General features: G+C 46.7%; 1 protein-coding gene across 7 annotated transcripts in view; it reads right to left on the reverse strand.

Annotated features, from left to right (window-relative positions):
- LOC138259681 (cytochrome P450 2G1-like) overlaps positions 1-12,111 on the reverse strand; it is a 584,827-nt gene that overhangs the window by 296,340 nt on the left and 276,376 nt on the right. For all 7 annotated transcript variants that reach the window (XM_069207561.1, XM_069207562.1, XM_069207557.1 and 4 more), the window contains one exon: positions 7,444-7,593. In XM_069207561.1, coding sequence (XP_069063662.1) covers positions 7,444-7,593 — 150 coding nt within the window. The remainder of the gene's footprint in view (positions 1-7,443; positions 7,594-12,111) is intronic.

The raw sequence follows: 12,111 nt of genomic DNA on the forward strand, positions 1-12,111 counted from the left end.
TCTCAAAACAAGGTTTATTAGATCTTGACAATCTGTAGGCTGTGGATTTATCTGAGCAAGAATGTCTTTTAACTCGTCCCTGAGTCCCTGGTAGAACAAGGCTGCTTGCTTTTCTTCAGGCCAGGACGTCTCGGCTACCAGCCAATTAAAATTAGCCAAGTAGGAAACCAGATCTTGGTTACCTTGTCGCAAGTCTAATAGTTCACGGTCTGCCGACAGTGTCACTGTTCTTCGATCAAACACTCGTTCAAACTCACGAACAAAATGTCTCCAGTTACAGAGCAAAGAACTGTTTTTACGCACAAGATGAATTGCCCAGGTGGCCGCGTCTCCAGTCAGATAAGATAGCAAGTAGGCCACCCTGGATTGGGCATCAGGGAAAACACTTGGTTGACAGGTAAAGTGCAATTCTACTTGCATCAAAAAGGATTGCGCTTTCAAAGGATCACCTGAGAACCGTTCTGGAGGAGACAGAGGAATGGGTGAGGGAATGTTGAGAGAAATGTTAGTTGGAGGATTACCTCTTGTACCTTGAGGAGGAGGACCAAGCCAGCCACACCCAAAGGACCTTGCTCCATCTTCCCCACTCTTTCCTGCAACTGATTCACTCTCTCAGCTAAGCTGGCTGCTATATCCTTTGATGACACTACCTCTGCTTGGAGCTGCGTGATCACTTTGACTAGCTCGTCCAATGTGGCCATGCTGAGAACACACGCAAACCAGGAGGATAATAAATTTGTGGGCTCACTATTCTCTCAGGGAGACCAGATCCTCGGGGTCTGCGCACGTTCCCAACATGTCCACCACAAGATAGCTCCAAAACTCTGATAGAAATATCACAGAGTCTAAGAGAGTCCAAGTGGGGAAAAGGGGATTAAGAAGGGAACAGCTGGGAAGGAGACCTGTAGGAAGCAAAAGGTTAAACAACACAATATCCGCCAAATGGCCGCTCCGCCGGCTTTCCCGCTGGGCCGGCGGGCGACCGCCAAAAGGGCGCCCGCCGGCCCAGCGGGAAAGCCCCTGCAACATAGAAGCCGGCTCCGAATGGAGCCGGCGGTGTTGCAGGGGTGCGAAGGGTGCAGTAGCACCCGTCGCGATTTTCACTGTCTGCAAAGCAGACAGTGAAAATCTTCATGGGGCCCTGTTAGGGGGCCCCTGCACTGCCCATGCACAAAGAACGTCACATTTTGAATTTATCATCTTCACAGGAAATCCATAGGCTCAGGATAAATGTGTGCACTTCAGGAAACTCTACACATCAAAGTCTTAATTGCCATGAAATGATCGCGCACACTGTTAGCGATCTGAACACCAAGGTTTACATGCGGTAAATGAATCACGCACACTGCCGGTTCTAACAAGAATATGCAAATGCCATGAAATGATTGCGCACTCTGTTAGCGATCTGAAAATCAAGGTTTAAATGCGGGAAATGAATCGCGCGCACTGCCGATTCCAACAAGTATGTGCAAATGCCATGAAATGATCGCGCACTCTGTTAGCGATCTGAACATCAAGGTTTTAAATGCAGGAAATGAATTGCGCGCACTGCCGATTCCAGCAAGTACATGCAAATGCCATGAAATGATTGTGCACTCTGTTAGCAATCTGAACATCAAGGTTTTAAATGCGGGAAATGAATCGCGCACACTGTCGGTTCCAACAAGTACATGCAAATGCCATGAAATGATCGCGCACTCTGTTAGCGATCTGAACATCAAGGTTTTAAATGCGGGAAATGAATCGCGCACACTGCCGATTCCAACAACTATATGCAAATGCCACGAAATGATCGTGCACTCTGTTAGCGATCTAAACATCAAGGTTTAAATGCGGGAAATGAATCGCGCACACTGCCAATTCCAACAAGTATATGCAAAAGCCATGAAATGATCGCGTACTCTGTTAACGATCTGAACATGAAGGTTTTAAATGCGGGAATGAATTGAGCACACTGCCAATCTCAACAAGAATATGCAAATGCCATGAAATGATTGCGCACTCTGTAAGCGATCTGAACATCAAGGTTTAAATGCAGGAATGATTTGCGCAAGCCTTTTCCGATCCGAACACCAAGATCTGAATCAGAGCAATGATTCGCGTACTCTAAAGGTTTTACGAGTAGGCCCCAAAACTCAAGAGTCTCTTAGAACGGGGTCGGGGGGCCCAGCCCGACCTCCGTCTTACCACCCTGCTCAAGGATCACCAAAAGAATGCGGGGCAGGCCTGGAGCGCCAATGTAGGCCTCCGGAACAGGAGCTCAGGAAAATGCTGCTGCTCTGCACCGGGACCTTTGAATAGTGAGCACATGGAGCTGGGCTAGCTCCCTTATATAGAATCCGGCCCAGCCCACAACCACACCCAGTCATGCTGCCGAGAAAGCTTCTGGAAGGTCCTAGAAAGGGACCACACCCTAACACACTCAGTAAGTCTGCAGCAATACCTTGCAAATGAACATTATTTGCAAACATCATTAATAGTGGTTTCAAGGTAAAACTCTGCAATGCAAAAGGTTAACAAACTGCTTATAAACACAGTGCATGAATTATGCTCTTGCATAAAGACTGGGTTTTTGCATTTTAGTCGCCCGTAGAGCGCGCACTGTCCTGATGTTGACACCTTCTCGTCCCTTGCGGCCCCGTCCCATCACGCGCACCGCTCCTGTGTCCCAGCTGCTCTTCCCTCCCACCACCCCTGCCGCGCATCGGACCGCCCCAGAGTCAAGCCCGTCTGCGCCTGGACCGCGCCCAACGCTAGGACCCCTGGTCCCCGAGACCGCCACGACGACCAACGCCATTACACTGGCAGCACCTTCCTCGCACTCAACACCGGGTGATCACACACCTGCTTCCTGGCCGCCCTGAAGCACACCCAAGGACCCTCCACCTGCCGGAACTGCAGCTTCGCCAGCCTCCAAACTGCCAAACCACCCGCCGAGACAGAACGCAACCGCCTCTGATGCATCCTACTGAACACCCGTTCAGCACGCAGACATCTCCTTCCTGACAGAGACCTGGATGAACGGCTCCTCAGCCCCAGACAACGCCACAGCTGTTCCGGATGGCTACAAGATTACCTGCAGGGACCACAGCAACGGAGTCGGAGGCGGAATCGCCATAGTCCACAAGAACACCATCAGGGTCATGACCTGCACCGACGACACCCTCAGCAGTGCCAAACACCTGCACTTCCAGATCCACGCCAACCCCAACACCACCCTCAGAGGAACTCTCATCTACAGACCCCCTTTACCATGGCCTCCATCGCCGACTTCGTCAGCGGGCATGCCCTGGCCTCCGCAGACTATATCCTCCTTGGAGACCTGAACTTTCACCTTGAGAACAACAACAACACTAACTCCACCACCCTGATCGACAACCTCGCCACCCTCAGACTCAGACAGCTCGTCACAACACCAACCCACTCCACCGGCCACACGCTGGACCCCGTCTTCTCTGCAAGCTCCCATGTCACCGTCAGCCACACCACCAAACTCCCCTGGACCAACCACAGCTGCATCCACTTCACCTTCCGGAAACCCACCTCGCACCACCGCACCCAACAGATCCCCCGCCGCAGCAGGAGCAAAGTCAGCGAAGACCAGCTGTACACCTGCCTCGCTCGAAACCCGCCCACCGAACCCACCGACCCCAACCTCGCAGCCTGCAACCTCAGGTGCTGAATCGACAACTGCGCCAACACCCTCACCCCGCTCAAGAAACCCTCCAACAGAGGTACTGGCAAGAGAGCCAGCTGGTTCACCCTGGACCTTCAAGCAAAAGCTGCTGAAGCTGGAGAAGAAATGGCTCTGCAAACAGAAACCGGACAGCCATGCAGCCGTCAAGAACGCCCTGCTTGACAACGGTGAAACTGCGGCCCTCTTCCTCCTGGACCTCTCTGCCGCCTTTGACCCCGTCTGCCACGGCACACTATGCGCACGCCTCCACAATGCAGGGATCTGGGATAAATCTCTGGATTGGACCACCTCCTTCCTCTCCGGCAGAACCCAGAGCATCCGCCTCCCCTCATTCCGATCTGAAGCCTCCAAGATCATATGCGGTGTACCCCAAGGATCGTCCCTCAGCCCAACACTATTCAAAGTCTACATGGCCCTGCTTGCCCACGTCGCCCGGCTGCACGACCTCAACATCATCTCCTACGCCGACGACATCCAACTGATCCTCTCCCTCACCAAAGACCCCCTCACTGCCAAGTCGAAACTCCACGAAGGAATGAGGGCCGTCGCCGAATGGATGAAGAACAGCAGACTGAAGCTGAACTCGGATAAGACGGAGGTCCTCATCCTCAGCACCAACCCCTCAGCCTGGGACGACTCCTGGTGGCCGACCACACTGGGAGCAGCCCCGACACCCACCGACCACGCATGCAACCTGGGCTTCATCCTCTACTTAAAAACTCAAAACTCTCCATGACCAAGCAAGTCAACGTCGTCTCCTCCTCCTGCTTTAACATCCTCTGCATGCTCCGCAAGATTTACAGGTGGATCCCCACAGAAACAAAAGGAACAGTCACCCAGGCCCTCATCAGCAGCAGACTTGACTACGGAATCACCCTCTACGCAGGAGCCCCGGCCAAACTCCTCAAACTATTGCAACATATACAAAACGCCTCTGCACGCCTGATCCTCGATGTACCACGCCAAAGCCACATTACTCCCCACCTGAGAGACCTAAATTGGTTCCCCGTCAACAAAAGGATATCCTTCAAGCTCCTCACCCACACACACAAGGCACTCTACAACACCGGTCCAGCCTACCTCAACAGACGACTCCCTTCTACACCCCAAACCACCAGCTCCACTCAGCTGACCTCGCCCTTGCCTCCATCCCTCGCATCCGAAGAGCGACCACCGGAGGCAGATCCATCTCCCACCTCGCCGCCAAGACCTGGAACACCCTCCCATTGCTCCTATGACAGACAAAAGACCTGCTGACATTCAGGAGGCGTCTCAAAACCTGGCTGTTCGTGCAGTAGCAGCACCCCCACTCCCCTCAGCACCTTGAGACCCTCATGGGTGTGTAGCGCGCTCTACAAGTGTACTGATTGATTGAAAACATTTTAAGGTCTTTCACAAAGATTTGATTTTAATAGAGAAAAATGAAAAACTGCAATTGACTGAACATGAAATTTAAACATTACAGCCATGTCTTTTTCAACCCAAGGCTTTTTGCAACAGATGCTGGAGGGCACCTAACTCTCTAGGCCATATTTCCATCATATACAGATGTTCCAAATAACAATATTTCAGATTGTCGGAGTTAAGGCATAGGAAGCAATTATGCATCCAATCTGGAACTGCCAGAAGGCAGCCCTGAAAATTGCCCATAATTGAGTCCTTCAGTTGGTAAAATGCAAGCATCAACTGTGTCATTTGTGTATGACACAATGATGAAGCCCCAAGATTGTACAATAGTGGGAAGTGGGGCCATGTAAATAATAAAAAATGTAGAGCTGAGTGCTGACAGTATTTATGGTTTGTAATTAAGAAAACATGGAAATGGAAAAGGAAATATGAAAAATAAAAGTTATGAACAAGTGAACCATATGCATGATGTCTTATTGTGTATAGGGTGGGGAAGGCCACAACTGCAGACATGTCAACAGTGGTTTAGCCTTTTTAAATCTGATGTATTTCCAAATTCTCACAAAAGATAGGGCAATCCTTAGGTACAAATGTAGACTATAGAGAAGGCACAGATGGTTGAAAGAACAGGGATGGAGGGTTAGAGGAGGGATGATGTGCCTAAAATTGATTTCATATGAGGTACAAGTGTGAGGATTGTGTGTAAAATATTGTTTGGTTGTGTAACCTCTCCATGTTATACACTCATGACACCATCGTGGGTCTAGTCATGCTTGTTTGTACAATTTCTAGCTCAACCCTGGATAGCTGTGGCTTTGAGCAGTGAGGCTCAAATAAAGGAACAAGTTTAAGGCATTTAGACAACAGAATAAGGAAGTTACACAACACAAAAGAAATCTGGCATATTTATAGGGCCTTTTGGAGACCTAGATTAACAAAATCCACCAGGGGGTTCCTGAGATATAGGCCCAGATTAAAGAGGGCCTAGCACCTCCTTGCGACACATTAGTGTATTTTTTTTATGCTAATGTGCCCCAACGAGGCCAAAAGCACTGCTCCAGATTCACAAAGTGGTGCAATGCATGCATTGCGCCACTTTGTAACGCCTTGCATCACATTATGCCTGCACCAGACATAATGTATGCAAGGCGGGACGTTTTCCCATTAGGGTGGCTGAAAAAATGGCACAAAGAAATCTAAACTATTTCTTTGCGCCATTTTTTTCAGCATTTTTAACGCCCGGAGAAGACATTAAAAGGGGGCACGCCATTGTCCCCTTTTGAGATTTATTAGATCTGGCCAGAGACTTTGGTTGCTCATCGGCCCCTCCTACAATCTTTGCATTAAGCAAGTTGTCATTAGATCATCCTCCATTCATTCATAATTCTCTTAGATCGTTGCCCACATTGGTATCTTAAAAAGGTGCAGAAGTTCTAGCTTCTATCCTTTGCCACAATGTCAATCTTTGATTATCTTAAGCTTGTGGTGTTTGTCTCTGTTTCTGAGTTTTGCAGTTTCCAAGTGGTTCAAAAAGTTAGATCCATTTAAGCCAACTTTACTGAAGGCCAGCTTCCACCCAGCATTAGAGGGGAGATGACAGTTATCCAGGGGCCTGCTGCATCTCCCCAAAGTCAATGTCATTCACTAAGTTCCAACTTTTAATTTAAAAAGCCAGCCTTCTACCTTCATGGGACAGGGAATGTTAAAAAAGAATGTTGGCATTTACACTGAGTCACAAAATGACTGTCTCAGAAATATTAATGGGGCAGTAGTTTAGCGACTCCCTACAAATGGGCCTGTACGCAAATCTGTATGGGAAGTTGAAGTGTCTCTCTCTCTCCTCGTTATCGACAGAATTTGATTAGTGCTGATTCAGTTCATAATTAGAGTGTAGCTCTCTGGTGTATCTTTGTTTGTTGATAGCTTTACGCCAGACAATACTGCAGGTTAATTAATACATCCCCTGACTATTGGGTTTCTTTCTATTGGTTGAGTGACATTCCAAATGCCATATTGCCCTAAGAATGGTTCAGTAATCCTTAATTACTTTAATTTTAAAGTTTAAATCGATTTCCTACATAGAAGCTATAAAATGGCATTTTTTAATTTCTCTGATTTAATTCCTATAGCAATACTTGCTATCTGGATTGGGTGTCTAAGAAATGTAAACCACATGAAGTAAAACAAATCTACCAAAATATTAGGCAAACCTGGTGATACCCGATAACATTGCAGTCTGACAAAGTTGATATTTGTTTTATTCTTCACAGTTATTAGGTCGAATTTTTATTTACTTGAATGTGGAACAATTAACGATTTTTCAAAAACTATGTACATACCTTTCGCGTCTCTGAGCACTTCCAACAGGCACTGTACTTCCTCTTGGATGCGTTCCTCAATACTTCTCTTCCCCATTCCAAAATTCCTCAATGTCATCAGTGAGAACCGGCGAAGTTGTTTCCAACGCTCCCCATTACTTAAAATAACCCCTGTGAAAGAAAGTTAAGTAAAAAGATAAGAACAAATACAGTCAGATTTAGTTCCGAACTTTAATGTTGACTACTTTGTGCCCATATTTACTACGGTTTTGGAGCTTCATTTTGCCACTCAAAGCAATGCAAGGTGATCTAAAAACTAGAATTAGATTTACCAAAGCCATGCAAGGACTTCTTCTGAGGCCCTGAGTGGCCTGGTAAAGCTGGAGTAACGCAAGGCAGTGCAAGTTGCTGCCTTGCATTACTCTGCCTGGTGGGGGAGATACATGGGTAGAATCTGGGTGTTCCCACACATCCACCCATTTATTCTGAAGCATTCCCAAATTTACCAACACTGATAGACCTGGGAATGGGTCAAAGTTGAAAGGCTTTCCACCAGAGGAGCAACAGGTATAAATAACTTTATTTCTCTTCCTTGTGTCCTCTAAGTGTGCTGCATTGTGCAGCACACTTAGAAAGTCGAAATGCCTCTATGGATTTTTTTTGCACAGGAAGGTGTCTCTTCCTGAATAAAAACAATGCTGTCTGTAATGCAGGTACCATTGCTCTATTATGCAAGGGTGCATGTGTTGGTGCTAGGCTGAAGATTGTGCGGCAGGGCAGGCAGCAGTCAGGAATGCACCAAATCTTTATAGAAATGGTGAATTCCTGCCCTTTCACACAGAACAGTGCATTGCAGCAAGTTGTCTTGCTGGGTTTCATTATGTGAAAAAATGTCAAACTGGCCCTGATTACATAGGTGAATCAAAGAACAAGCAGCTATAACAAAGCTCAAAAAGAATTCTAAATTACAAAGGGTGAAACATAAAGACAAACATTGCCATGTTGGAACCCAACCATCATTGGACCTGACTCACTCCATGGTCTTCAATGGAGCTCTCAACATCCAGTATTCTAATACTGAATATAGACTTCACTAATAATAAACAGTTAAGGGCTTCTGCAGGGTGTAGCCCTATATATTTCAGGACACTCAAGGTGATGGTACTTGTCTAGCGTACTCTGCAGTAAAAGGATGTATACATGTACAGTATTATGGAGGGTTCATGAAGTCAAGTGATATACTTTGTACTGACTAGAGAGCACAAAAGGTGGACGCTGGTAGGCTGTTTCACCGTGAGATGGAAATTGATAGCAAGAGAGTGAAGATGAGCAATTAGGGAAATTACCTCATTTAGGTCATGATTTAAAACTCAGCGGACGGTTTAGTCCGCCACAACAGTGACGGACATCCATCCGCCGAAATCTAAATCCCTTATATTCATTGGGATTTAGATTTCGGCGGACAGTACATCCGTCACATTGTGACAGAGTAACTCGCCTGTTGAGTTCTAAATCAAGCCGTTAGTTAGGATGAACATAGACCTAAATATACACTATACACTTTGGGCAGTGTTTAGAGGCTGCTTAATGATTTCCAGGCATCATTCTACAATCCAAATAATTCAACAACAGAGACTAGAGTAAAAGTCAACATTTAATATCCATCCTGTAAGGTTCAGAACAGTGCACACTCAAGAAACAGAACGATAACTGGCAGACTCACCCTATTCTAAAGAAATATTATGGGTGGATTCTGACTGCACCAAGCAAATGCTAGAAAAATTGGATAACTGTTATTGGTAAATAAGTGAGCGCTCACATTTAGTGAGCAGAAAATGTACTTTTCGAAATGGGTGTGAAAATAAAAGTTATGACTAGTCACGCTTTTGACAATTGAGACAACAGCGGTACATTACGATTGCATTATTTAAATTAATTTACTTTCAAGGATATTGAATGCTAACAGGCGGCCCTTCCTTTAAAGACAGTTTAAGGAGCTTATAAGAAATTGCTGTTTTCACCGACCATTGATTATTTGTTTATTTATTGATCAATAAATAGTTCTCATTTACCTACACCTATTCTAACAAAGATAAAAAAATCAGAATATGGTATATCAAACTCAGCCCAAGCCAAAAAATACTAAAATGGTTGCACTACTACAATCCAGCCACTGATTACTGGCATGGATTGAGTTGGTCCCCCTGGATCCAGCTGAGCTCTTGATCTTTGCTAAAAGAGCGAAACTGGGACAGTAAAAATATGGAGGTGACCCGCCAACAGCACTTTAAGTTTCTCTTGCTGAGGCTTGTATTCCGCCCTTCTGAAACTGGAGGATTTGTTATTTAAATTATCACTTCCAGTTAGATATATCATTGAAGTCCAAAAATGCCCAGCCAGACCCTAAGTGTCTGATAAGGTCTCAAGGGCTGTATCAAGAAGGACTGTGTTGGGTGAGTGCATAGCTATGCACCTCTTTTCTGGCATTTTACTGGTGAATTTAGCATTACGAGTTAAGAAGCATCTTCCGTGGTTGCCAGCAATGAGTTTAGGAAAAGGTTGCACAGTGTTTTCTTCTTCTGAGGGGCAGCACATTTGGAAGGACTTCTTTTGGACATAAGGGCATTGACTGAGATACATTTTGAGTACAGTTTCTTTGTTGTGACCTGCATAGGAAAACAGCAAACCTACCTATATGCAATAAGAGTCTCATTTGGCGGTTGAAGATCCAAAAAAGGTTTTAGAAGATTGGGCTCGGTGGTTGTGCTTTGTGGCTTGGATTTTCTGCAGTTGCCCTACCGGCAGAGGATTTGTTTCGGGGCAGGTTGTTGCTTATTGTTGGGTGCATTCTTCCACACAGGCTTGGGTTTGGCCGTTCTGCAAGCCATAGAGTAATTTGGCACCACATCGCATGGCAGAGGCTTGTTGAGCAGCGTTCTCGTTTGGTCTGTGTTTAGGCCCAGGGACAGGAAGCTATGTGGTGCTACAAAGAATTCTAAGCGCTCAAGTGCAGAGGTTGATTTGGAGGAATTGATGTACACAGTAGATCTCTTGGATGAGATTTTGGTCTTTTGCGCCTGCAGGCTTTTGGGGGCCTGGCCAGGTAACCAATCTCTCTGGTGCAGATGGCTAGGCAAATGGGGGTTGCACCTATGGTGGCTTTCCCCCCTGCTAAGAAGTCTGGTAGAAGTCAGGAATTGACTGGGGAGGAAGTAGAAGTAAGAGACCCATGAGGGAGGATAGTGCAACTTCAGGGAGTCCCTCAGAGCCTTTGCTTGTGCCCAGCACTGACAATAATGTGGTGAAAGAGGAGGGGTCTCGACAGTGATGGTGTCAGCAGCGAGTGGTTACATTGACCAGAATGGGAATAGTTGTATGGAGAATATGGTTACACCCACGGGAAGTGTGACTCAATCTGATTTGGCAGCTAATTTAGCAAGTGGCTACTCAAGGTGGGGATGTTGTCTTCTTCGATGATGGTTTGTGTTTTTGCCGGTGTGGCCAAGGGGAATAACATTGAGAGGGTCAGGAGGTTGTTGGAACACATTAATGGTAAGGGAGTGCTGGGCACACAGACTCGGAAGGGCATTTCTCCCATGATAGGGCCAGTGGGCCATCCCAAGTTGGTCATGAAGCGCAGGTAGCTCAGGGGATGACTAATGATGGTACATCAGCTAGCAGCTCTGTGACCCCATGGTTCCAGCAGTTGCAGGGGCTCTATACCCGGCTCAAGCGACAGCAGTTACATGTATGGAGGGCATCATTGCCAAGCACTGGGCTGGGGGACATTTGTTTCGAGCATGATCAGTTGTGCAGACAGGTCCCATTGATGATAAAATAAAAAAATACATTTGGAACAGGAGTTATCTTGACGTGTGAATTGATTGTCAATAGGTCTGAAAGAGAAGAGGGTAAGCAGTGCTCTCATTCTAGGGATTGCGGTCATTGGCCTTACAAAAAAGGGTAGTGGGGACACTAATGAACAGGGTAAAGGGTACATGATTTTTCAAGCTATCATAGCAAAACGTTTCCCAAACATTAGTGCGCAATTGGCCTGCTACCAGAAAAAGATACTGTGTGCGCATGGTGAGTTTGGTGGTACATCTTGGAGGGATTATATTAAGGAGTTTCATAGAATTAAGGCCCTTAGCCCACGCTAGCATGGGATCAGATAGACGTAAACACCTGTTTATGAAACTGAAGTGCCTTGAGGCCACACCTAGTCAGGCCTTTCAGACGGGCATGGGGGCGAGCAGCAACCTGGGTGGGGGAGGGATGAAGGGCTTTTGTTGGGATTTCAACAAAAGAACCTGCACCAAACCCCCTGGAACATGCAAATTTAAGCACTGCTGTTCCTTCTGTGGCTTGCCATCCCACCCGAGACTAAATGCTTCCAAACATCTAAGGACAATGTGGGGGCAGAGATGAAGCACCAGGCTCTCTCTGTAGGGCAATACAGGAGTGGAGATGAAACACACGCTCTTTTTTAGACTGCTGGGAAATAACTAAGGAATGTTCTCTTTTGTAGAACCGTGAGAGGGGCACCATCAGACTATGTGCTTGCTTCTGAGAAGCATCAGCAGAAATTAGGCATGCTCCAGTAACATGGAGTGCTTGAGCTGGATTTACAAGCTCTTTGATGTTCCTGAGACCTCGGGGAGAACAGGGGGCAAGCCAGCAAACCCTTAG

Source organism: Pleurodeles waltl, chromosome 9 (assembly GCF_031143425.1).
Source record: "Pleurodeles waltl isolate 20211129_DDA chromosome 9, aPleWal1.hap1.20221129, whole genome shotgun sequence".
NCBI classification, from domain to species: Eukaryota; Metazoa; Chordata; class Amphibia; order Caudata; family Salamandridae; genus Pleurodeles; species Pleurodeles waltl.